General features: G+C 39.9%; 1 protein-coding gene across 3 annotated transcripts in view; it reads left to right on the top strand.

Annotated features, from left to right (window-relative positions):
* Rexo5 (RNA exonuclease 5) overlaps positions 1–27,109 on the top strand; it is a 64,913-nt gene that overhangs the window by 19,004 nt on the left and 18,800 nt on the right. For all 3 annotated transcript variants that reach the window (XM_070082983.1, XM_070082982.1, XM_070082984.1), the window contains 7 exons: positions 3,426–3,571; positions 10,393–10,790; positions 12,449–12,711; positions 20,311–20,415; positions 22,393–22,587; positions 23,181–23,370; positions 23,503–23,645. In XM_070082983.1, the coding sequence (XP_069939084.1) occupies positions 3,426–3,571; positions 10,393–10,790; positions 12,449–12,711; positions 20,311–20,415; positions 22,393–22,587; positions 23,181–23,370; positions 23,503–23,645 (1,440 nt within the window). The remainder of the gene's footprint in view (positions 1–3,425; positions 3,572–10,392; positions 10,791–12,448; positions 12,712–20,310; positions 20,416–22,392; positions 22,588–23,180; positions 23,371–23,502; positions 23,646–27,109) is intronic.

Below are 27,109 nucleotides of genomic sequence, written 5' to 3' on the forward strand. Positions count from 1 at the left end.
GGAACTGAGGATCACAGATGCGGAGGGCACGGAGAAAGAGGGAGATAAGAACACTTTTCTTGACAGGGGAAGCATGATAGGAAAAGTAGTGAATGTACATGCCACTGTGCATAGGTTTACGGTAAACGGAAAAGGAAAAACCTGTATCTGAGAGGTGGACATGGACATCAAGGAAAGGAAGCAAGGAATTAGATTCCCATTCAGCTTTAAACTTAATGGAAGGGGCAAGATTATTAAGAGCTTCAAGAAAAGGTTGGAAGTGGAGTCATGAGGCCACAGAGCAAAGATGTTATCCACATAGCGGAGCCAGAGTGAAGGTTGCACATCGAGGGTAGGAAGAACAGTCTCGAAGTATTCCATGTAAAGATTAGCAAGGACTTTCTAATCTCAACAATTCTCTCCGTCCCTTAGACATCAAGCGTACCTTCCACCAGACTAACACTCTTCGCACTAATCTCGTTCATACCTCTCCTCCCTCTACAGATGTTCCTGGTGTCTACTCTATTTCTTGCTCCTCCTGTCCACTTCAATACTTCGGAGAAACTGGTCGATCTCTTTCTGACAGACTTAGGGAGCACAAAAATAGTGTTAGGCTTGCCGACACTAACAATGCTCTTTTCTGTCACGTCAGAGATCATAGCCATCCTATTGACTGGTCTTCTGCTAAAACTGTCTTCCCTACTTCCAACTCGAACAGTCGCCGTCTAGTTGAATCCTCTCTAATACACAACTTTCCTTGTATGAACCTTAGCCCTGGCTTCGTCTCTGTAGATGCCTTCCTCTCCCACTACATTGTAAAATGCTCCAAACTTCAGAACACCCGTGACTTAACCTGAATCATCATTTTTTCTTTTTCTTCTTCTTCCACTCCCCCTTTCCTCTTTCCTTTTCTCCTCTGGGTTGTCTTTCTCTCTCCTGTCTCGTGTTTCTGTTCCTTCTTCATTTATTTCACCACTTCCCCTTTCATGCACCTCTGTGCGCTTGCTCTCCCTCAGTGGGCATCTAGCTCTCTTGCAGTGCTCCCCTTCCTTTGTATTTGACTGGCTCGTTTTCCCACTTCTACCACTACCACTACTACTACCTCTTCTTCCTCTACCACTACTACAACTACTGATGAAATTAAGACACATGTGCGGCGTCTGGTTGTCTTTGTTGTGAAATGTCTACGATGGGGATGCCCGGGTGTTGGGCATGTGTCTTAATTTCATCTTGTCGGTATTATATACAATTCTTGTACTACTACTACTACCACCACCTCTTCCTGCCTATATATAGCCGTCCTGCTCCACCTCTGGTTAGTGTGACTTTGTCAATGGTCCAAGTCGGACCGAAACGTCGTCGTAAGCTTCTCTCTTTTATGTGCGGGTTATTTGTGTATCGTTCCAGTCACGGTATTGTGCCTTTTTTGTTAGTCATCCCTTATCTCTGCACCCTTGCTGGCACCCATCAAATGTCATAGTTTATCTCTTCTTATCTCTGCACTATCTCATCTTATCTCTACACCCTCACTGGCGCCCATCAAATGTCATCCCATATCTCATCTCTGCCCTCCTGGATGCTTGTCACATTGCTTCAAGGGAGCTTCTTCCTTCTTCCTCCTCCTCTTTCCTTCTTCCTTCTTCTTCTATACTCCCGTGTATCCATAACATTGCTGAGACCTATAAATACAGTGGACCCCCGCCTTACAATATTAATCCGTTCCTGAGAGCTCATCGTATGCCGAAATTATTGTAAGGTGAATTAATTTTCCCCTTAAGAAATAATGGAAATCAAATTAATCTGTGCAAGACACCCAAGAGTATGAAAAAAATAATTTTTTTACCACATGAAATATTAATTTTAATACACACAAACTGAAGAAGACATGCACAGTTAATACTCTACTAAGAATAGAATACTACATGGCACTTACCTTCATTGAAGATCTGGTGATGATTGATGGGATGGGAGGAGGGGAGAGTGTGGAAGTTGTTATTGTTTAGAAGGGGAATCCCCTTCCATTAGGACTTGATACCTCAAGTCCTTTTCCGGGGTTACTTCCCTTCTTCTTTTAATGCCTCTAGGACCAGCTTGAGAGTCACTGGACCTCTGTCGCACAACATATCTGTCCATAGAGCTCTGTACCTCTCGTTCCTTTATGATTTGTCTAAAGGGGTTCACAACATTGCCATTGTAATAGTCACCAGCACGGCTTGCAATAGCTATGTGAGGGTGATTTTCATCCATAAAGGTTTGCACTTCAAGCCACTTTACACACATTTCCTTAATCTCTTTTTTCAATTCTATACTAATTCTCACCCATTTTACCACAGGGTTGGCACTAGAAGCTTTCTTGGGGTCCATGGTGACTTATTTTGCAGTTACAAGCACTAAAAACACTGGGATAATGTAATATGTACCGAATGTATGTGTAGGTGCGACCACACTGGCTGGCTTGTAAACACTGGCGCTGAGGCCACACGTGGGACGCGTCCTGGATGAATCACGTAAGGCGAGTTTTTTAGCGTGAGGCGAGGCAAAATTTTTGCGTTAATTCAATTCAATTCAATTCAATTCAAGTTTATTCTCTGTAAGGGAAAAATTGTATCGTATGGCGGATTTAACGTAACACGATGCCATCGTAAGGCGGGGGTCCACTGTACTTTGTATATATTCTTAGACAATAGTAAATGACCAAGGCAGGTGTAAATGTCCACCTGTCAGTGTGTTTGTGACAATTTGAGTACAATTTCAGTACCTAATATTAGTGTCCGAACAAAGATTGGTTATGAAATGCCAAGAAATACAATAAATTGTAATTATCAGAACATAAAAATTATATAAAATAATATAAAAATGTGAAAAAATGGTATATCGGCAACACTTCCTCAAGCGGCAGGACTCAATGTTGCCATTAGGTGAGCATTAAGTGCCAACTTTGCAACCTCGTATCTCAGTAAGTACTGACCCTAACTTTTTTTATTTTTCAAAATATTCAGGGCACTGGGGGAGAGAACGTATATATACGCTTGAACCGTTTAGGGGTTAAAGGCCCCCTTCCCCCCATTTTCATTTTCCCCTGGCACCTCAAACTTACCTACTACTCCCTCCACAACAGTTTTACCCACTTTAGCATTCAGGTCCCCCACCACAAGTACTCTCTCACTTGCTTCAAAACTCCTCATGCACTCACTTAACATCTCCCTCTCTCCTCTACACTTCTCTCTTCTCCAGGTGCATAAACACTTACTATAACCCACTTTTCACATCCCACCTTTATTTTACCTCACATTATCCTTGAATTTATACATTTACATTCCCTCTTTTCCTGCCATAACTGATCCTTCAACATTATTGTTACTCCTTCCTTAGCTCTAACTCTATTGGAAACCCCTGGCCTAATCCCATTTATTTCTCCCCACTGAAACTCTCCTGTTTTTTTCTAGAACTGGCCAAAAGTCTTCCTCAGCAGCACCGGAGAACACAGCAACCTGAGCCTGAATGCAGATAAACGTGTGCCATTGCACATGAGTGATGTCCAGAGTTTTCTGCTGTACTCACTAATTCACAAGGAATCTCCAAGAATACCCAAGTACGTAAATGAAACCCACATACCGTACAGTACTTGCAGTGTATAAGTTACGTATGTGATTGCACATATGAGCGGTCCTCGACTTATGATGGGGTTACTTTCCGATAAACCCATCGTAAGTCGAATATGAATATAATATGCTAAATAAATAAATAAATAAATAAATACTGTCACTGAATAAGTAAATAAACAAATAATTACTGTAACTAAATACCAATATTGAAAAGTAAATAAATGACTACATGTTACAGACTTGCCACTTTCATGCTGGGGTAATTATCTTAAGTTTCATCTCCAAAGTAATTGCTTTTGCACAGTCTTAAAGTTGACATATCATAAGTCGAGGATTATCTGTACAGTATACCCAGGCTAATGAAACCTAGGTTCAATGCAAGAGTGTATTTACACTGAATATGTGATGTGATTGCATGCACAGTGTATCCAAGTTTATGAAACCTCGCACTACCCTAAGGAAAATGTGTGCTTTTAAAAAATAGTGTACAAAAAAAAAGTTGGCATTTTTAAATGCACAGTCTTATTAACCCTTAAATGGTCCAAACGTATATATACGTTTTTTCAACATCTGAAAGTATGTAAAAAAATGAAGATCTTCTTTTTTGTTTTACATTTGAAAACGTGTAAAAAAAAACTTTTATCTACATTTTTTTTTTGTTATATTTGAAAAGAAGGAAAAAAAAATAGATCTACTTTTGTAGCACTACGAATTTGAATGTCAATCTGTTTGGACCGTTTAAGGGTTAAGCTACTTTATTCACTTAATAGTCTGTTAAAAAAAAAATCAAATCTAGCAGTATGAAAGTGTAAAAAAGTACTTGACCATGTAGTTTGTTTACTCTATGTAACTATGGCTAAGTAGTCACTGAAAGGGCACTTCCAGCCAGTGAACATTGAAAAATCACCAGTCTTCACTGGTGAATGTGGCTTTTCACATTTTTGTTGATAATTTGTAACAGTTTTCTTATTAGGTTGGGTTGCACAACCCAGGTACAGTGGTACCTCGAGTTTTGAACAGCTCCCAACTCGAACAGTTATGTAAGTGTATTTTTGTAAGTGCTTTTGTAAGTGTAATTTGGGGGGTCTGAAATGGACTACTCTAATTTACATTATTCCTTATGGGAACAAATTCGTTTCGTATCGGCACTTGAACAGCCTTCTGGAACGAATTAAGTTTGTAACTTGAGGTACCATTGTATTTGTATTGTGCATATGCTGTGCTTTTCAATTTTTATTTTTTTATACAGGTCTCCCTCAACATTCGCGAGGGTTAGGGGATCAAGAACCTTGCGAATGTTGAAAAATTGCGAATGTTTGGTGCCCCAGTATATTGTAGGGGAATATAATTCAATACTGCTTCCTTAACCTATTGAACCATGAACAAACATAAAACACATGTAAACACTGTAAAATATTATACTAGTGCCAGCCCTTTGGTAAAGAAGGTGAGAAAAACTATAGAATTCAAGAAAGAACTTGTAGCAGAGGACCAGTGGAGGAGGAAGAGAGAGGGAAGAATGTGCCTTCTTCAGTGATTCTACGATATGTACGATACTAAAGCAGCATGAGTCGATAAAGGCTATAGCGCCAGCCAGCGATAAAGTGTAACATTAACAATGTTGCAAATGAGTTAAGCAGTTAATTGATCGAAAAAAGACAGCACAAACCTAACTCCTCCAATGTTGTTGGAGTTATATAGGGCGACTGACAACACCGCCGTCTCTAGTCTCTACCTCTGCTGCTGCCTACACCATCACTATGTACGGCTTATGTTCTCAGTGGCCCTTATACACCCAACAACAATAACAACACAGCAACACTCGTGACATACTTAACCCTTTCAGGGTTTCGGCTGTACTAGTACGGCTTACGCACCATGGTTTTTGACGTACTAGTACGCCTAAATTCTAGCGCCCTCAAATCTAGTGAGAGAAAGCTGGTAGGCCTACATGTGAAAGAATGGGTCTATGTGGTCAGTGTGTGCAGTATAAAAAAAGTCCTGCAGCACACAGTGCGTAATGAGAAAAAAAAACTTTGACCGTGTTTTTGGATTAAAACAGCAACTTTACACTGTATTTTCGTATGGTATTTATTGTTGTATTCTACTTTTCCTGGTCTTATTTTATAGAATGGAAGACATATTACAGAAATTGAGAGAATTTTGACTGGTTTTATAATGAAAAGTACCTTGAAATTGAGCTCAGAGTAGCAGAAATGTTCGATTTTTAACAAAGTTCAAAAGTAAACAAATCATGCTAAGCGCCCAATACACATCAACTGGCGAGTCTAATATTCTTTTACAAGTGCGCCAATGTTATTTATACCATTTCTACACTAATGCAGTAGTCTGCATAACAGTAAATCTTCTATTTTTGTGAGGATAAAAATTCAAAGTGGAAAGCAAAAGAATGTAAGAGGGGCATGGGGACTTGACTAATGAACAGAGAAAATGTTATTTTAGTGCTAGGAATGTCTTTCTTGTTTATTCTGGACCCTATTTGGAAATTGGCATCTTTTGAAATTTGTGTGAAATGGGCAAAATTGCTGAATTCTGACCACTGTATTGGATAGTTGAAATCGGTAAATGGGTGGTTTCTTGTACTCATTCAATAGAAAAAATGGAGTTCTAGCAAAATAGTTATGATTTTTGTCGACTAGTACAATGGAATTGGCCAAAAATAGGGCTTAAATTGGGCAAAATCACCGATGCGTAAACATCGTCGAGGCCGCTAACTTTGCGAGAGGATACTTCCGTAAGTTTTCCATCAAATTTCATACTTTTGGCGTCATTATGATCAGGAAAAGATTCTCTATTTTTTCATAAGAAAAAATAATTATTATTTTTTAAATTTGGGCAACCCTGAGAACAAGTCTGGGAGAGTGCTTGGGGACCCTGAAAGGGTTAATGACGTATTTTATTCGTTCTAGAGTGTATGTCGTATTTCTATGTTACTAATATTGTTTATTATGTCATATTAGATGAATTGTGATAGATAAATAAGCCATAGAGTTGATATTAGTGTTATATTGAAGGACTATCTTGTTTTATCACCAAACACACTCTGCCACTGCCACAATTCCTAACATATGTAATGACATATTTTAAATATGATTGGGCAGCTGGGAATTCGCAAATGTTCGAAGCCCGCGAAAGTGGAAAATGCGAATGTTGAGGGAGACCTGTGTTATTAACACATCGGCAGTTTCCCACCAAGGCAGGGTGGCCCGAAAAAAAAAACTTTCATCATCACTCACTCCATCACTGTCTTGCCAGAAGCATGCTTACAACTACAGTTATAAAACTGCAACATTAACACACCTCCTTCAGAATGCCGGCACTGTACTTCCCATCTCCAGAAATCATGTTTGGCCTGCTGCCCAGAATCCCATCATAAATGTTACCTTGCTTACACTCCAACAACACATCAAGTATTAAAAACCATTTGTCTCTATTCACTCCTATCTAACACGCTCACGCACGCTTGCTGGAAGTCCAAGCCCCTCACACACAAAACCACCTGTACCCCCTGCCTCCAGCCTTTCCTAGGCCGACCCCTACCCCTCCTTCCCTCCACTACAGATTTATACACTCGAAGTCATTCTATTTCATTCCATCCTCTCTGCATATCCAAACCATCTCAGTAACCCCTCCTCAGCTTCTGGATAATAGTTTTGGTAATCCCACACCTCCTCTTAATCTCCAAATTACAGATTCTCTGCATTATATTCACATCACACATTGCCCTCAGACATGACATGCTTTTAAATATGTACAGTACAGTGGAACCCTGAATATTGGCTGTTATATTTATCGGCCGAATCATATTTAGGCCGGTTTTTGGGCCGAAATTTTGCTCCGTATTTTGGCCTGTGCGTCACAAATCAGCTGTATTATACGCGTCAGCCTGCCTCCCGCCGGGACACCGCTGCATAGGTGAGTCAGTCTTCCTGTGTCTCTTGGTGAATGAGCACATACTCCACGCATTCATTCGAACATTTCCTTAAAATCCATTGGTTTTTGTGCTTGTTTATTAAGTGCAACTGTGAAATAAGCCACCATGGGCCCAAAAAAAGTTCCTAGTAAAGTTCCTTTGGTAAGGAAACTGAGAAACACGATGGATTTTAAGAAAGAAGTTATTGAAAAATATGAGAGTGGTGTTCAAGTGCTAGAGCTTGCCAGAATGTACGAAAAATCCAAATCAGAAATCACTTCTATCATGGCAAAGAAAGAACAAATCAAGGAAGCTGATGTGGCGAAAGGGGTAAACATTTTAACAAAAAAGAGATAACAAACAAAGGAAGATGTGGAGAAAGGCAGGGAGTGTAGCAGGCAGGCAGGGCATGTAGCAGGCATGCAGGGAGTGTAGGATGGAGGGAGGGAGTGTAGCAGGCAGGCAGGGAGTGTAGCAGGCAGGCAGGGAGTGTAGCAGGCATGCAGGGAGTGTAGCAGGCATGCAGGGAGTGTAGCAAGCAGGGAGGAAAGTAACCCCAGAGAGGGCTTTGATACCTGAAGTCCTTATGGAGGGGGATTCCCCTTCCAAACAATAATCAGTCCTCCCTCTCTCCTCCTCCCTGTCTTCCATAAGCCAACAAGAGTCTTCAATAAAGGTATGTAATAGTGATTTAAATGTTCATTTATGTATTTTATTTAGTTCTCATTGTTTTGTGTATGTAAAACTAAAATTAATCTTTAAAAAATGTGTTTTTTTGTTAATATTTTTGGGTGTCTGGAACAGATTAATTGTATTTACATTAATTCTTATGGGAAATACTGCTTTGTATTTAGGCCTTTTTGAATTTAGGCCGACCTTCTGGAACGGATTACAGATGATATTTGGGTCTTCCAATTTCAATTACAGTTACCGTGGTACCTCGAGTTCTGTATAGCTTCCAACAATTATGTAAGTGTATTATTGTAGGCGCATGGGTGATGAATGTTGCAGCGAGGAGAAGGCTGGAGGCAGTGGAGATGTCATGTCTGAGAGCAATGTGTGGTGTGAATATAATGCAGAGAATTCGTAGTTTGGAAGTTAGGAGGAGGTGTGGGATTACCAAAACTGTTGTCCAGAGGGCTGAGGAAGGGTTGTTGAGGTGGTTCGGACATGTAGAGAGAATGGAGCGAAACAGAGTGACTTCAAGAGTGTATCAGTCTGTGGTGGAAGGAAGGTGGGGTAGGGGCCGGCCTAGGAAAGGTTGGAGGGAGGGGGTAAAGGAGGTTTTGTGTGCGAGGGGCTTGGACTTCCAGCAGGCATGCGTGAGCGTGTTTGATAGGAGCGAATGGAGACGAATGGTTTTTAATACTTGATGTGCTGTTGGAGTGTGAGCAAAGTAACATTTATGAAGGGATTCAGGGAAACCGGCAGGCCGGACTTGAGTCCTGGAGATGGGAAGTACATACAGTGCCTGCACTCTGAAGGAGGAGTGTTAATGTTGCAGTTTAAAAACTGTAGTGTAAAACACCCTTCTGGCAAGACAGTGATGGAGTGAATGATGGTGAAAGTTTTTCTTTTTCGAGCCACCTTGCCTTGGTAGGAATCGGCCAGTGTGTTAATAATAAAAAAAATAATTTTGGGGGGTCTGAAACGGACTAATCTAATTTATATTATTCCTTATGGGAACAAATTCGTTCAGTAACGGCACTCAATCAGCCTTCTGGAACAAATTATGGCCGAAACTCAGGGTACCACTGTATTATTTAGCCTGGTTGACCAGGCAAGCACCAGACAAGCCTGACCCAAGACTGGGCTCTGGGAGTAGAAAAACTCTCGGAATGCCTGAAAACTATATCGAAGGTATGTTGGCTGACCTTTCTTTCAAGGAACACTGAGGCCGATTTCACAACAGCCAGAAAAATGATGAAATGAATAATGAGAAGTTTTAAAACAAGAGGAAATTATACCAATGATGATGCTGTTCAAATCACTTGTTCTCTCTCATAGTATTGTTTCGTGTAGATGGCTCCTTTCAGAGCAGGGAAAATATCTGAATTAGAACAGATGTAGGGATCATTTACAAAACACAAAGAGCGAATAAAGCCATTAAAGTCCTAAATGTGTACTCACTGGAGCAGAGGAGAGAGAGATACGTGATAATATAGACATGGAAAGTACTTGAGGGTCTGGTCCCAGACATGTACACTTCCATAACATACTGGAGTCAGACATATGGGAGGAAGTGGATAATAAACCCAGTGAAGGGCAGTTGGTACCATGAGCACAAAAAAATGTATCAACATCCATGGTCCCAGATTGTTTAGCATCTTACCAGAAGATATCAGAAATACTGCTGGAACAAGTGTAAAAGTCTTCAAGAGAAAATTGAACAAGTATTTCTACCAAGTGCCAGATCACCCAGGATGTTATGGACATATTGGCTGTGCTCCAGGAGTAGAAATATTTGAAATTCATCAAAGGTATATTAAAGGTAAAAATAAGGCCAGGAAAATGACAGGTTGATGTGGAATTTTCTGAAGAGGCCTTTGCTAATGTTAGTACTCTTCAAAGCATAAAGAATTGTCTTCATATTCATTTTAGTCAACTTTAGTCTCACAGTTTAATAGCTTCACAAACTGAGATTTCACCCTGTTTTAATGTAACATATTGTGTAAAAGAAGGTCATTGTCTTGGGAATGAAGATCTGTGTAGTAATAATCTGACTCAAATTTTGTCCTTAGGGGCAAAATTTGCACCCAGACAGAACCTTATTTGCACAATTTAATGACATTTCATGTATTTGCCAATAGGATTAAGTTACCTGATGTATTAATTTTGCAATTTATGAACTACCTGCTTTGCTTCTTGTTTTAGATGGGTCAAAATGGTTCACACCAGAAAATTTTCTCACATCATTACTACTATCATCGAGGGAGTGAGCCTTAGTGACTTTGCAATGGAAAATAAATCATCAGAGAAAAAGGCTGCTGCAAAAAATGGAATGACAGATGAATTTAAGAACCTTCCTAATGATGACCACTCTCATGCGAACAAGAGAAAAGACAGCAGTGATGCAGAGTCATCATGCTCAGACGAAGTGTTGGAGGGAAGGGGTAGCCAGCCCAAGTGGCTTGCTGAAGCCCTCCCACGGACTTCTTCCCTAATGCATGCTAAACTGGAGTTGATGGCACCTTCAAGGTACAACCTTGGTCCCTTTGAGGAGCTTCTCAGTCTCCCATCTACTGTGAAATTAAAATATAAAATGAAAACAGGTAAATATATGATAAATGTCAAATACTGTAGTAATTAGCCACAAGAATTTTCCTTAAATGAAGGAGATTTAAAAAAAAAATCATCATAAAAAAGAAGAAGAAAACTAAAGTTTTGCATCTTTTTTACATTTAGTAAATAAATAAACTGGGCTCTTTCCTACTGTTGAGAGCCCTAGGAGCCACCTGGAACATGTGCCTTATTCACACCAAAATTAACCTCTTGCCCCATAAGGGGTAATTGTCCTATATTCAGTATCATTGGGCTACCTTCACTATAAAGTTTGTTTAATAGTTACTACCAACATCATCTGGGAGCTCAAGAAGGCCCCAAATCCAGTTATTCATTATCATTTTTCTAAGTAATTCTCACCATCTCCATGTTTGATATGTTCCATTTTTTTTTTTTCTGGGCTGGCTTTGTAAAGCAAAAGATATTAAGTCAATTATTTTTGCAGATTTACTGCATTTGAAAGTGTGGAGCAGCTAGATACTGCATGGTAGGATTTCTTGTGAAAATTTTATATTTTTTTTTCAACAAGTCAGCCATCTCCCACGAAGGCAGGGTGACCCAAAAAGAAAGAAAATCCCCAAAAAGAAAATACTTTCATTATCATTCAACACTTTCACCTCACTCATACATAATCACTGTCTTTGCAGAGGTGCTCAGATATGACAGTTTAGAAGACCCTCCAAACTGTCAATATCTCAAACCCCTCCATTAAAGTGCTGGCATTGTATTTCCCATTTCCAGGACTCAAGTCTGGCTAACCAGTTTCCCTAAATCCCTTCACTAAATATTACCCTGCTCACACTCCAACAGCTCGTCAGGTCCCAAAATCCATTTGTATCCATTCACTCCTATCTAACATGCTCACACATGATTGCTGGAAGTTCAAGCCCCTTGCCCACAAAACCTCCTTTACCCCCTCCCTGCAACGTTTGCGAGGACAACCCCTACTCCTCCTCCTCTCCCCCTACACAGATATACGCTCTCCAAGTCATTCTGCTTTGATCCATTCTCTCTAAATAACCAAACCACCTCAACAACCCCTCTTCAGCCCTCTGACTGGAAGAGGTGTGGAGTTACTAAAAATATTAGTCAAAAATTTTATAGTATCCCCCAAAATTATGCTTTTATGTGCACGTGCACTATGTGACTCATGAGTTTACCATATCCCAATGAATACAATGTTAATAATAATAATTAGTAGGTCTAGAGATATTGTATTGTTTTACTAGTGACTTCCCTCCATGTATTTTTGTAAAACTCCATGAAGAAGTGAAGAAGAATCCTTCCTCCGTAAGCCATGCGTATTGTAGGTGACTAAAATGCCGGGAGTAAGGGAATATTAACCCTTTCTCCTGTATAAATTGCTAAATGTAAAGAAAAGAAAAACTTCATCAAAGCATTCTTCTTTTTGGGTCACCCTGCCTTGGTGGGAGATGGCCATTATGTTAAAAAACAAAAATTGTGTAAAAGGCTGGATTGGAGTCAAGGGCCGAAAAACTGTCTGCCTGCATGAGTGATGGGCTCAGTGATGAAGCTTCACATTGTGCAATTGCTCTTATTACCCAATATATTCTTGTTTTTCTTTCAGCCAATGTTTTTAGAATTTTATTGCTCCTGTACCATAAAATAAATATTTTTTTCTCTCCAGATTTCAAGGATCTCAAAGAAGCTGAAGAAAACAACGAGATATATCAATCCTCTGAGCCATTGTTTTCAGTTGCTGACAATGAACAGGTCTTTGAGAAAAATAGTGGAAAGGTTTCACAGTCATTTCCTGCTGATGAGTTTGACAGGAGATCGCTGTTGCTAAGTGTACATGATATGATCAAATATAATTTTCCCTTACCAGCACCTGATTGCCCAGGATATGAAGACCCTAAGTTTATATTTACACAAGATAAATATAATGAGGTATGTATTGTTTTGTCTGTTTTTTCCCAGACCTTAAATTAATGAATTTACTTCTTGTTGCTGTTTTTCCCCATTGATGCTGTTTGTTTTCAGAAAATAAATTCTCAATTTTCCCTTTGAGCCACCGTACCTCGGTGGGATATGGCCGGTTTGTTGAAAGAATAATAATAATAATAATAACAATCACAGAATGGGTGGGGTTTGACCCCATGGCAGGTGAGTGCTAAAACTCAAAGGCCAGTGCATTAATGACTGGACCAGTTGGCTCTAATAGGTTTCCCCCAGCTAGGTATAATTCTGTGATTTGTTTGCATTCGTATTATTACAATTTCATGAGTACAGTTGTACCCCGAGTTTTGTACATAATTCGTTCCAGAAGGCTGTTCGAGTGCCATTACCAAATAAATTTGTTCCCATAAGGAATAATGTAAATTACATTAGTCCATTTCAGATCATCAAAAATACACTTACAAAAGCACTTATAATAATACGCTTATATAATTGTTCGAGTTGGGAGCTGTACAAAACACGAGGTACCACTGTATTAAAAATAACAGTGACAACATGCATACATGTTGCTAAATTGAGTTTGACAGTATGCTTTTTACATTTTTTGAATAGCCCATAGTTGAAAGAAATAGCTCCTGTGCAACAATCCATTATCAACTTTCAAATCATTAGTATTTTCCAGCTTTTATAGGTTTTCTGGAAGGTATCATTGTGTATAGAGAAGGAATACAGCATAGTGTAAAAATATGGTTTTATTAACCCCTTGAGAGTCCGTGCCGTAGATCTACGGCTTTAGGTTGAGGGTCTGAACCATAGATAAGCTGTGAGCGGTAAATTTTGGCCTTGATATGAGAGAATACATCTATGTGGTATGTGTGCACCACATAAAACAAATCCTGCAGCACGGTGCATAATGAGAGAAAAAACTGAGATCATAATTTTCGATTAAAACAGCGACTTTGCAGTGCTTTTTCGTATTTTTTATAGTTGTATTTGCGATTTCTTGGTCTCATTTGATAGATTGGAAGACATATTACAGAAATAGAGATGATTTCTCAAAGTAGGGGAAATGTTAAATTTTTGCCAATGTTCAAGAGTAAACAAATGGCCTCACACGTCTAATACACGCCTGCTGGTGGGTCTAATTTACGTTGACAAATGTGATGATATTATTTATACAATTATTACAATATTGCATAACAGTAAGTCTTCTATTTTTTGGTTTGAATAAAAATTCATTATGTGAATAAAAAATCAAAATGGAATTCATTAGTAAAGCCTGGAAACATAACTAATGAACAGAGGAAATGTTAGATTAGTGCTAGGAATGCCTGCATTGTTTATTATGGACCCTATTTTGAAATTGGAGTATTTTGAACTTTGCATTAAATTGGCCAAATTACCAATTTCCGATCACTTTATTTTGTAGTTGAAACAGTTGACTTGGCAAATTCTTGTGCTCAATCGATAGAATAGAAGTAATACTAGTGAAATAGCTAAGAATTTGGTCAACTGGAATAATGTAATTGGCCTAAATGGGAGTCAAAGTCCGCAAAATCGACAATACATAAATATCGCTGACACGTCAAAATTTGCGAGAGCATAATTTCATAAATTTTCCATCAAATTTCATACTTTTTGTTTTATTACCTTCAGAAAAAAAGATTCTCTACCATTTCATAAGAAAAAATAACAAAATTATTTTTTAAAAATTCTTGGACACTGGTGCACCCTTTGAAATTTGGCCTCTGGACCCTGAAAGGGTTAAGACTGATGGACCAAACACACTACAGTTGTCTCCAAACTCTTAGGGATTACATTCTCTGAGGTCTCAAAAAATTAGATCTGTGAATAATGCAAAAATAATTCTGTATTGCCATTCTTTTTTATTTAGGCTCATTCTGTGTTTCAGAGACCATATCCCTGTAATACATTCATAAGATGAAATGAAAGAGTAAAAAAAGAAATTTACACATGGCAAAGCCATTGAGGCAGATAGCCGATGGTTAATCGAATCTGTTTGTGGGTTGCCCATTAGTAAAAATTTTAGTTCATTGAAACCCACAAATAAAGAAACCCCTGAAATTATAAGCATGATGTATAAGAATGCAGGAGGGCCCCATTCATATGGCTCTAAGGTTTGCCACCCCAAATGAAAAGCAAAAATTGTCGGTGGGGGAAAAGAGCCGTTTTTCCATTATGGAATGTGTCTAAAATGCCTGATAACATATTTACACTATCATATATTAAGTGCTCAATACAGATAGGCATAAAAACAGATTAATAAAAGTAAAATAAATACAGAGTACATACAATGCTTACCTTAAAATACAGTGCCAGTTGTCCTTCCCTTACGGAGCTGTTGTACGAAAATGGTGATACTGCAGAAAAGCAGTAAAAGCACCAACTATAATGAACAATGGCTAAATTGGAAGGCAACAAAAATGTGGAACACCAAAAAGAGGGAGCTGTATATGCAGGGCCATCCTGTACTGTACCTGCATCTGGATGTTGTACTTAACCCTTCGACTGTTGCAACCCCAAATCCTGAAGTGTCTCCTGGTGTCGAAAAATTTTTGGAAAAAAAAAATTCTTATGAAAGGATAGAGAATCTTTTCCCGATGGTAATGGCATCAAAAGTACGAAATTTGATCGAAAACTTATGGAATTACACTCCCGCGAAGTTAGCGATCTCGGCGATATATACCCATCAGTGATTTCACCGAATTTGAGCCCTATTTTCGGCCAAGTCCATTGTTCCAGTCGACCAAACTCATAGCTATTTCTTTAGAACTCCATTTTTTCTATCAATTGAGTACAAGAAACCACCCATTTACTGATTTCAACTACTCAATAAAGTGGTCAGAAATTGGCAATTTGGCCAATGTCACGCAAATTAAAAAAAGATGCCAATTTCAAAATAGGGTCCAGAATAAACAAGGCAGACACTCTTGGCACTAAAATAACATATCTTCTGTTCATTAGTCATGTCTTCAGGCCCCTTTTATATTACTCTTGCTTTCTATTTCGATTTTTTATTCACACAAAAAATAGAAGACATACTGTTATGCAGACTACTGCATTATTGTAAAAATGGTATAAATAATATCAGTGCACTAGTGAAAGAGTATTAGACTCCCTAGTTGACGTGTATTGGACGTGTGGTGTGATTTGCTTACTCTTAAACATTGGTAAAAATCGAATATTTCCGTTAATTTGAGCTCAATTTCAATTTCATCATGAAACTAATCAGAATCATCGCAATTTCTGTAATATGTTTTCCATTCTATCAAATGAGACCAAGAAAACGAGAATACACCCATAAATACTATAGGAAAATACACCTCAAAGTCAGCGTTTTAATCCAAAAACACGGTCGGAGTTTTTTTCTCTCATTATGCACTGCGTGCTGCAGGATTTTTTTATACAGTGCACACTGACCACACAGACCCATTCTCTCACATGTGGGGCTATCAGCTTTCTCCTGTTTGATTTGAAGCCACTCGATTTTTTTTTTTTTTATTGTTAACAAGTCGGCCATCTCTCACCGAGGCAGGGCGACCCAAAAATGAAAGAAAATCCCCAAAAAGAAAATACTTTCATCATCATTCAACACTTTCACCTGACTCACACATAATCACTGTTTTTGCAGAGGTGCTCAGAACACAACAGCTTAGAAGTATATACCTATAAAGATACACAGCATATCCCTCCAAACTGCTAATATCCCGAATCCCTCCTTTAGAGTGCAGGCATTGTACTTCCCATTTCCAGGACTCAAGTCCGGCTATATAAAAATAACTGGTTTCCCTGAATCCCTTTACTAAATATTACCCTGCTCACACTCCAACAGATCGTCAGGTCCCAAATACCATTCGTCTCCATTCACTCCTATCTAACATGCTCACGCACGCTTGCTGGAAGTCCAAGCCCCTCGCCCACAAAACCTCCTCTACCCCCTCCCTCCAACCTTTTTGAGGACAACCCCTACCCCGCCTTCCTTCCCGTACAGATTTGTACACTCTCCATGTTATTCTACTTTGATCCATTCTCTCTAAATGACCAAACCACCTCAACAACCCCTCTTCAGCCCTCTGACTAACACTTTTATTAACTCACACCTTCTCCTAATTTCCACACTCCGAATTTTCTGCATAATATTTACACCACACATTGTCTTTAGACAGGACATCTCCACTGCCTCCAACCGCCTCCTTGCTGCTGCATTCACAACCCAAGCTTCACACCCATATAAGAGTGTTGGTACTACTATACTTTCATACATTCCCTTCTTTGCCTCCATAGATAACATTTTTTGTCTCCACATATACCTCAACGCACCACTCACCTTTTTTCCCTCATCAATTCTATGATTAACCTCTTCCTTCATAAATCCATCTGCCGACATGTCAACTCCCAAGTATCTGAAAACATTCACTTCTTCCATACTCCTCCTCCCCAATTTGATATCCAATTTTTCTTTATCTAAACCATTTGATACCCTCATCACCTTACTCTTTTCTATGTTCACTTTCAAATTTCTACCTTTACACACACTCCCAAACTCATCCACTAACCTTTGCAATTTTTCTTTAGAATCTCCCATGAGCACAGTATCATCAGCAAAAAGCAACTGTGTCAATTCCCATTTTGTATTTGATTCCCCATAATTTAATCCCACTCCCCTTCCAAACACCCTAGCATTTACTTCTTTTACAACCCCATCTATAAATATATTAAACAACCATGGTGACATTACACATGCCTGTCTAAGATCTACTTTTACTGGGAAGTAGTCTCCCTCTCTTCTACACACCCTAACCTGAGCCTCACTATCCTCATAAAAACTCTTTACAGCATTTAGTAACTTACCACCTATTCCATATATGTATTTGCAACATCTGCCACATTGCTCCCCTATCCACTCTATCATATGCTTTTTCTGAATCCATAAATGCAATAAAAACTTCCCTACCTTTATCTAAATACTGTTCACATATATGCTTCAATGTAAACACTTAATCTACACATCCCCTACCCACTCTGAAACCTCCTTGCTCATCCGCAATCCTACATTCTGTCTTACCTCTAATTCTTTCAACTATAACCCTACCGTACACTTTTCCTGGTATACTCAGTAAACTTATTCCTCTATAATTTTTACAATCTCTTTTGTCCCCCTTCCCTTTATATAAAGGGACTATACATGCTCTCTGCCAATCCCTAGGTACCTTCCCCTCTTTCATACATTCATTAAAGAAAATACCAACCACTCCAACACTATATCCCCCCTGCTTTTAACATTTCTGTCATGATCCCGTCAGTTCCAGCTGCTTTACCCCCTTTCATTCTATGTAATGCCTCACGCACCTCCCCCACACTCACATCCTGTTCTTCTTCACTCCTAAAAGATGGTATACCTCCCTGGCCAGTGCATGAAATTACCGCTTCCCTTTCTTCGTCGACATTTAAAAGTTCCTCAAAAATATTCTCGTCGTCTACCCAAAACCTCCATCTCCCCATTTACTAACTCCCCTACTCTGTTTTTAACTGACAAATCCATTCATTCTTTAGGCTTTCTTAACTTGTTTAACTCACTCCAAAAATTTTTCTTATTTTCATTAAAATATCTTGACTGTGCATCTCCCACTCTATCATCTGCTCTCCTTTTGCATTCTCTCACCACTCTATTCACCTTTCTTTTACTCTCCATATACTCTACTCTTCTTATAACACTTCTGCTTTGTAAAAACCTCTCATAAGCTAACTTTTTCTCTTTTATCACACCCTTTACTTCATCATTCCACCAAACACTCCTTATTCCTCCTGCACCCACCCTCCTATAACCACAAACTTCTGCCCCATATTTTAATACTGCATTTTTAAAACTATTCCAACCCTCTTCAACCCCCCCACTACTCATACTTGCACCAGCCCACCTTTCTGCCAATAGTTGCTTATATCTCACCCGAACTTCCTCCTCCCTTAGTTTATACACTTTCACCTCCCTCTTGCTTGTTGCTGCCATTTTCCTCTTTTCCCATCTACCTCTTACTCTAACTGTAGCTACAACTAAATAATGATCTGATATATCAGTTGCCCCTCTGTAAACGTGTACATCCTGGAGCCTACCCATCAATCTTTTATCCACCAATACATAATCTAACAAACTACTTTCATTATGTGCTATATCATACCTTGTATATTTATTTATCCTCTTCTTCATAAAATATGTATTACTTATTACCAAACCTCTTTCTCCACATAGCTCAATTAAAGGCTCCCCATTTTCATTTACCCCTGGCACCCCAAATTTACCTACTACTCCCTCCACAACATTTTTGCCCACTTTAGCATTGAAATCCCCAACCATCATTACTCTCACACTTGGTTCAAAACTCCCCACGCATTCACTCAACATTTCCCAAAATCTCTCTCTCTCCTCTACACTTCACTCTTCTCCAGGTGCATATATGCTTACTATAACCCACTTTTCACATCCAACCTATATTTTACTCCACATAATCCTTGAATTAATACATTTGTAGTCCCTCTTTTCCTGCCATAATTTATCCTTCAACATTATTGCTACTCCTTCTTTAGCTCGAACTCTATTTGAAACCCCTGTCCTAATCCCCTTTATTCCTCTCCACTGAAACTCTCCCACCCCCTTCAGCTTTGTTTCACTTAAAGCCAGGACATCCAGCTTCTTCTCATTCATAACATCCACAATCATCTCTTTCTTATCATTTGCACAACATCCACGCACATTCAGACTTCCCACTTTGACAATTTTCTTATTCTTATTCTTTTTAGTAATTATTGCAGGAAAAGGGGTTACTAGCCTGTTGTTTTCAGCATTTTAGTTGACTTTTACAACACGCATGGCTTACAGAGGAAAGATTCTTATTCCACTTCCCCATGGATATAAAAGGAAAAGTAATAAGACCAAGAACTATTAAGATAAAATCAAAGAAAATTCAGATAAGAGTGTATAAATAAACATGTGCATGTATGTGTAGTGTGACCTAAGTGTAAGTAGAAGTAGCAAGACGCACCTGTAATCTTGCATATTTATGAGACAGACAAAAGACACCAGCAATCCTACCATCATGTAAAACAATTACAGGCTTTCGTTTCACACTCACTTGGTAGGACGGTAGTACCCCCCTGGGTGGTTGCTGTCTACCAACCTACTACCGCTAGAATTATTGAGTATATATACGTCTGAAACACTGGCTCGTAAGACGTATATATACAGCCGAAACAGTCAAGAGGATTAACAACTGTGCTTTCTATACATGTAAAGAGTGGTAATGTTCATTTAAGTTTCTGTTTTTGGCTAATGTTAAACTTTATTGTTTTGGTAAGTATTTAGCTCCAATTTTTGTTTTGTAAAGAATTAGATTTATTTAGTCATACATACTATTGTCTTCTGACAACTTCAGTTAATCTGTATTGCATAATACTTATAACTCAGTGTAAGGTACATTCAAGTAATTAATTATGACATATTTTGAATTGACAGATTATTATTTTTGTGATTACTATGCATATTATTGAAAATTCAATATTGGTTTTTTTCAACAGGTGGAAGAATTTTCTCCTATGTTTGCTGTGGATTGTGAGATGTGCTTAACCGATGCACAAGAGTTAGAACTAACTAGAATATCTGTAGTGAATGAGGAGAGGAAGGTAAGTGGATGTATCAGTACCAATAAGCTAGAAGTGATAAACATATCTGTAGCGAATGAGGGAATGGAACCCAGTCATTGTAGCATTTCAGCTATGCTGTCATTCTCAGCATATGCCTTGTGTATGAAAATATAGAATTTTGTGAATTGCATATATTTCATGTTTTGGTGATATTCCCAGTAAAAGTAGGCCTTAGACAAGGATGTGTGATGTCACCGTGGTTGTTTAATATATTTATAGATGGGGTTGTAAGAGAAGTAAATGCGAGGGTCTTGGCAAGAGGCGTGGAGTTAAAAGATAAAGAATCACATACAAAGTGGGAGTTGTCACAGCTGCTCTTTGCTGATGACACTGTGCTCTTGGGAGATTCTGAAGAGAAGCTGCAGAGATTGGTGGATGAATTTGGTAGGGTGTGCAAAAGAAGAAAATTAAAGGTGAATACAGGAAAGAGTAAGGTTATGAGGATAACAAAAAGATTAGGTGATGAAAGATTGAATATCAGATTGGAGGGAGAGAGTATGGAGGAGGTGAACGTATTCAGATATTTGGGAGTGGACGTGTCAGCGGATGGGTCTATGAAAGATGAGGTGAATCATAGAATTGATGAGGGAAAAAGAGTGAGTGGTGCACTTAGGAGTCTGTGGAGACAAAGAACTTTGTCCTTGGAGGCAAAGAGGGGAATGTATGAGAGTATAGTTTTACCAACGCTCTTATATGGGTGTGAAGCGTGGGTGATGAATGTTGCAGCGAGGAGAAGGCTGGAGGCAGTGGAGATGTCATGTCTGAGGGCAATGTGTGGTGTGAATATAATGCAGAGAATTCGTAGTTTGGAAGTTAGGAGGAGGTGCGGGATTACCAAAACTGTTGTCCAGAGGGCTGAGGAAGGGTTGTTGAGGTGGTTCGGACATGTAGAGAGAATGGAGCGAAACAGAATGACTTCAAGAGTGTATCAGTCTGTAGTGGAAGGAAGGCGGGGTAGGGGTCGGCCTAGGAAGGGTTGGAGGGAGGGGGTAAAGGAGGTTTTGTGTGCGAGGGGCTTGGACTTCCAGCAGGCATGCGTGAGCGTGTTTGATAGGAGTGAATGGAGACAAATGGTTTTTAATACTTGACGTGCTGTTGGAGTGTGAGCAAAGTAACATTTATGAAGGGATTCAGGGAAACCGGCAGGCCGGACTACTCATTGAAGAAGTTTAGAATTTTTTGAACACATCATTCATCTCCCATTGAGGTAAGGTGACCCCCTCACCACCTCCCCCCCCCCCCCAAAAAAAAAAAAACATTCGCCATAATTCATTTAATAGCTGTCTTGCCAGAAGTATACAGACAATGCAGTTCAAATGATCCTCCTGACAGCAACATCCTCACCTTTTCTTCAGAGTGCAGGCACTGTACTTCCCACCACCCTCCTTCATAGTGCAGTTACTGTACTTCCCACCTCCACCCCTCCTTCATAATTCAGTTACTGTACTTCCTACCTCCACCCCTCCTTCATAATTCAGTTACTGTACTTCCTACCTCCACCCCTCCTTCAGAGTGCAGGCACTGTACTTCCCACCACCCTCCTTCATAGTGCAGTTACTGTACTTCCCACCTCCACCCCTCCTTCAGAGTGCATGCACTGTACTTCCCTGAAGATCATGTAACTTCATCTGACTTCCTTAGCCTAAAGTGAACAAAAATTAGGCATAGATGAATTGCATAATGTATAATTACCCTTTACTCTTGTGACCCTGAAATTGAAAGTGCTGACAGTTTCGCAGCTTTTTTTTTTTTTTTTTTTCAACTCTGAAATGGTAGAGAATCTTTTTCTGAAGGTAACGACACTAAAAATGTGAAATTTGATGGAAAACTTAAGGAATTATTTAGACGCAAAGTTAACAGTCTGTACGAGTGGTATTAGAGGCAGCAGGTCAGTGAAGTATCTTGAGCTAGAATCCTCATTTTCTCTGGTAATTAATATGTATACCTTGTTTACAGTTAATCTACCACACATTGGTGAAACCAGAGAACACAATCATCAACTATCTGACGCAGTACTCTGGCATAACTGAGAGCATACTAGATGATGTTACCACAACATTACAAGATGTTCATCGTGACCTGAGGGAACTCTTGCCTCCAGATGCCATTCTTGTAGGCCACTCCCTCCATTCAGACTTAAGAGCTATGAAGGTTTGTGTTATCTGTGTTGTGTGTGTGTATGAATTCTGAGTCACGTGCATTTATATCATGTGGTGCACTGAATCACTCATAGCATTAAGTTCAATATTAATTTTTTGAGGCATTTATGTTTGGATATTTAGATAGTATGGAGGAAAATGGGATGACAGGAGAGCACATAAATCTGGATTGGAGGGAAGAAGGGGTAGGAGTCATCCTAGGAAAGGTTGGAGAGAGAATGTAAAGGAGGTTTTGAATGCTAGGATCTTGGACATCCAACAGGCTTGTATGAGCATGTTAGATAGAAGTGAGTGGAGGCCAGTGGTTTTTATGGCTTGACGTGGTGTTGGAGTGTGAGCAAGGTAATATTTATGAAGGGATTGAGGAAAACTAATTAGCTGGTCTTGAGTTCTGGAGGTGAGAAGTACAGTGCCTGCACTCTGAAGGAGGGGTGGGGAATATTTGCAGTTTGAACTATAGTATCAGCATGCCTCTGGTTAGACAATGATGGAGTGAGTGATGGCAGAAGTGCTTCTTTGTTTTCGAGTCACCCTAGCTCTGTGGGAGATGGCTGGTGTGTTAAAAATTCAATAACTTATTTGCAGATGATGCACCCATATGTGATTGATTCATCCTTGGTGTACAACTTAAGTAATGTGCGGAACCAACGCTCATCCCTGAAGCTGCTGGCAAAACTGTTTCTTGGTGAAGATATCCAGAATAATGAGTGTGGCCACGACCCTATAGAAGATGCAAGCGCTTCACTCAAGCTCATTCAGCTTAAGCTGAAAAATGGTAAAGAATAAATTACACAAGTGTATATGTGCTTCCTTCACTTTTTGTAAAGAAAGATGTGTTCATTCCACTTATATGAAATGTTTTTGTCAGTACATGTCAGAGGTAATAGAGCATACATTCTCTCAACAGATATCAAATTTGGTGATGTGATTCTAGATGGAGATATCCCAAATTCTGACGATGAAGTTAGCTTGGACGAAATTCCAGAATATAAAGAAGAGACAGAAGCTCAAGACAAGGCCCCTCGACGATATATTACTTCTCTGTTTCAGGTTAGTTAATGGTTTTTGTGGCCATTTTATTTTTTATTATCACACTGGCCGATTCCCACCAAGGCAGGGTGGCCCGAAAAAGAAAAACTTTCACCATCATTCACTCCATCACTGTCTTGCCAGAAGGGTGCTTTACACTACAGTTTTTAAACTGCAACATTAACACCCCTCCTTCAGGGTGCAGGCACTGTACTTCCCATCTCCAGGACTCAAGTCCGGCCTGCCGGTTTCCCTGAACCCCTTCATAAATGTTACTTTGCTCACACTCCAACAGCACGTCAAGTATTAAAAACCATTTGTCTCCATTCACTCCTATCAAACACGCTCACACATGCCTGCTGGAAGTCCAAGCCCCTCGCACACAAAACCTCCTTTACCCCCTCCCTCCAACCTTTCCTAGGCCGACCCCTACCCCGCCTTCCTTCCACTACAGACTGATACACTCTTGAAGTTATTCTGTTTCGCTCCATTTTCTCCACATGTCCGAACCACCTCAACAACCCTTCCTCAGCCCTCTGGACAACAGTTTTGGTAATCCCGCACCTCCTCCTAACTTCCAAACTACGAATTCTCTGCATTATATTCACACCACACATTGCTCTCAGACATGACATCTCCACTGCCTCCAGCCTTCTCCTCGCTGCAACATTCATCACCCATGCTTCACACCCATATAAGAGCGTTGGTAAAACTATACTCTCATACATTCCCCTCTTTGCCTCCAAGGACAAAGTTCTTTGTCTCCACAGACTCCTAAGTGCACCACTCACCCTTTTCCCCTCATCAATTCTATGATTCACCTCATCTTTCATAGACCCATCCACTGACACGTCCACTCCCAAATATCTGAATACATTCACCTCCTCCATACTCTCTCCCTCCAATCTGATATCTAATCTTTCATCACCTAATCTTTTTGTTATCCTCATAACCTTACTCTTTCCTGTATTCACTTTTAATTTTCTTCTTTTGCACACCCTACCAAATTCATCCACCAATCTCTGCAACTTCTCTTCAGAATCTCCCAAGAGCCCAGTGTCATCAACAAAGAGCAACTGTGACAACTCCCACTTTGTGTGATTCTTTATCTTTTAACTCCACGCCTCTTGCCAAGACCCTCGCATTTACTTCTCTTACAACCCCATCTATAAATATATTAAACAACCACGGTGACATCACACATCCTTGTCTAAGGCCTACTTTTACTGGGAAATAATTTCCCTCTTTCCTACATACTCTAACTTGAGCCTCACTATCCTCGTAAAAACTCTTCACTGCTTTCAGTAACCTACCTCCTACGCCATACACCTGCAACATCTGCCACATTGCCCCCCTATCCACCCTGTCATATGCCTTTTCCAAATCCATAAATGCCACAAAGACCTCTTTAGCCTTATCTAAATACTGTTCACTTTATAATTGAAAGAATTAAGAGTAAGACGGAGAATAGGATAGCAGATGAACAAGGAGGCTTTAGGAAAGGTAGGGGGTGTGTGGACCAGGTGTTTACAGTGAAACATATAAGTGAACAGTATTTAGATAAGGCTAAAGAGGTCTTTGTGGCATTTATGGATTTGGAAAAGGCATATGACAGGGTGGATAGGGGGGCAATGTGGCAGATGTTGCAAGTGTATGGTGTAGGAGGTAGGTTACTGAAAGCAGTGAAGAGTTTTTACGAGGATAGTGAGGCTCAAGTTAGAGTATGTAGGAAAGAAGGAAATTTTTTCCCAGTAAAGGTAGGCCTTAGACAAGGATGTGTGATGTCACCGTGGTTGTTTAATATATTTATAGATGGGGTTGTAAGAGAAGTAAATGCGAGGGTCTTGGCAAGAGGCGTGGAGTTAAAAGACAAAGAATCACACACAAAGTGGGAGTTGTCACAGCTGCTCTTTGCTGATGACACTGTGCTCTTGGGAGATTCTGAAGAGAAGTTGCAGAGATTGGTGGATGAATTTGGTAGGGTGTGCAAAAGAAGAAAATTAAAGGTGAATACAGGAAAGAGTAAGGTTATGAGGATAACAAAAAGATTAGGTGATGAAAGATTGAATATCAGATTGGAGGGAGAGAGTATGGAGGAGGTGAATGTATTCAGATATTTGGGAGTGGACGTGTCAGCGGATGGGTCTATGAAAGATGAGGTGAATCATAGAATTGATGAGGGAAAAAGAGTGAGTGGTGCACTTAGGAGTCTGTGGAGACAAAGAACTTTGTCCTTGGAGGCAAAGAGGGGAATGTATGAGAGTATAGTTTTACCAACGCTCTTATATGGGTGTGAAGCGTGGGTGATGAATGTTGCAGCGAGGAGAAGGCTGGAGGCAGTGGAGATGTCATGTCTGAGGGCAATGTGTGGTGTGAATATAATGCAGAGAATTCGTAGTTTGGAAGTTAGGAGGAGGTGCGGGATTACCAAAACTGTTGTCCAGAGGGCTGAGGAAGGGTTGTTGAGGTGGTTCGGACATGTAGAGAGAATGGAGCGAAACAGAATGACTTCAAGAGTGTATCAGTCTGTAGTGGAAGGAAGGCGGGGTAGGGGTCGGCCTAGGAAGGGTTGGAGGGAGGGGGTAAAGGAGGTTTTGTGTGCGAGGGGCTTGGACTTCCAGCAGGCATGCGTGAGCGTGTTTGATAGGAGTGAATGGAGACAAATGGTTTTTAATACTTGACGTGCTGTTGGAGTGTGAGCAAAGTAACATTTATGAAGGGATTCAGGGAAACCGGCAGGCCGGACTTGAGTCCTGGAGATGGGAAGTACAGTGCCTGCACTCTGAAGGAGGGGTGTTAATGTTGCAGTTTAAAAACTGTAGTGTAAAGCACCCTTCTGGCAAGACAGTGATGGAGTGAATGATGGTGAAAGTTTTTCTTTTTCGGGCCACCCTGCCTTGGTGGGAATCGGCCGGTGTGATAATAAAAAAAAAATTACATGTTTCACTGTAAACACCTGGTCCACACACCCCCTACCTTTCCTAAAGCCCCCTTGTTCATCTGCTATCCTATTCTCTGTCTTACTCTTAATTCTTTCAATAATAACTCTACCATACACTTTGCCAGGTATACTCAACAGACTTATCCCCCTATAATTTTTGCACTCTCTTTTATCCCCTTTGCCTTTATACAAAGGAACTATGCATGCTCTCTGCCAATCCCTAGGTACCTTACCCTCTTCCATACATTTATTAAATAATTGCACCAACCACTCCAAAACTATCCCCACCTGCTTTTAACATTTCTATCTTTATCCCATCAATCCCAGCTGCCTTACCCCCTTTCATTTTACCTACTGCCTCACGAACTTCCCCCACACTCACAACTGGCTCTTCCTCACTCCTACAAGATGTTGTTCCTCCTTGCCCTATACACGAAATCACAGCTTCCCTATCTTCATCAACATTTAACAATTTCTCAAATTGCCATTGTTATATGAGTAAGAGTATGTTAGTTATGATTCAAGTAGATATTTTAGCAAATTT

The sequence above is a fragment of the Cherax quadricarinatus genome, chromosome 8, assembly GCF_038502225.1.
Source record: "Cherax quadricarinatus isolate ZL_2023a chromosome 8, ASM3850222v1, whole genome shotgun sequence".
Classification (NCBI taxonomy): Eukaryota; Metazoa; Arthropoda; class Malacostraca; order Decapoda; family Parastacidae; genus Cherax; species Cherax quadricarinatus.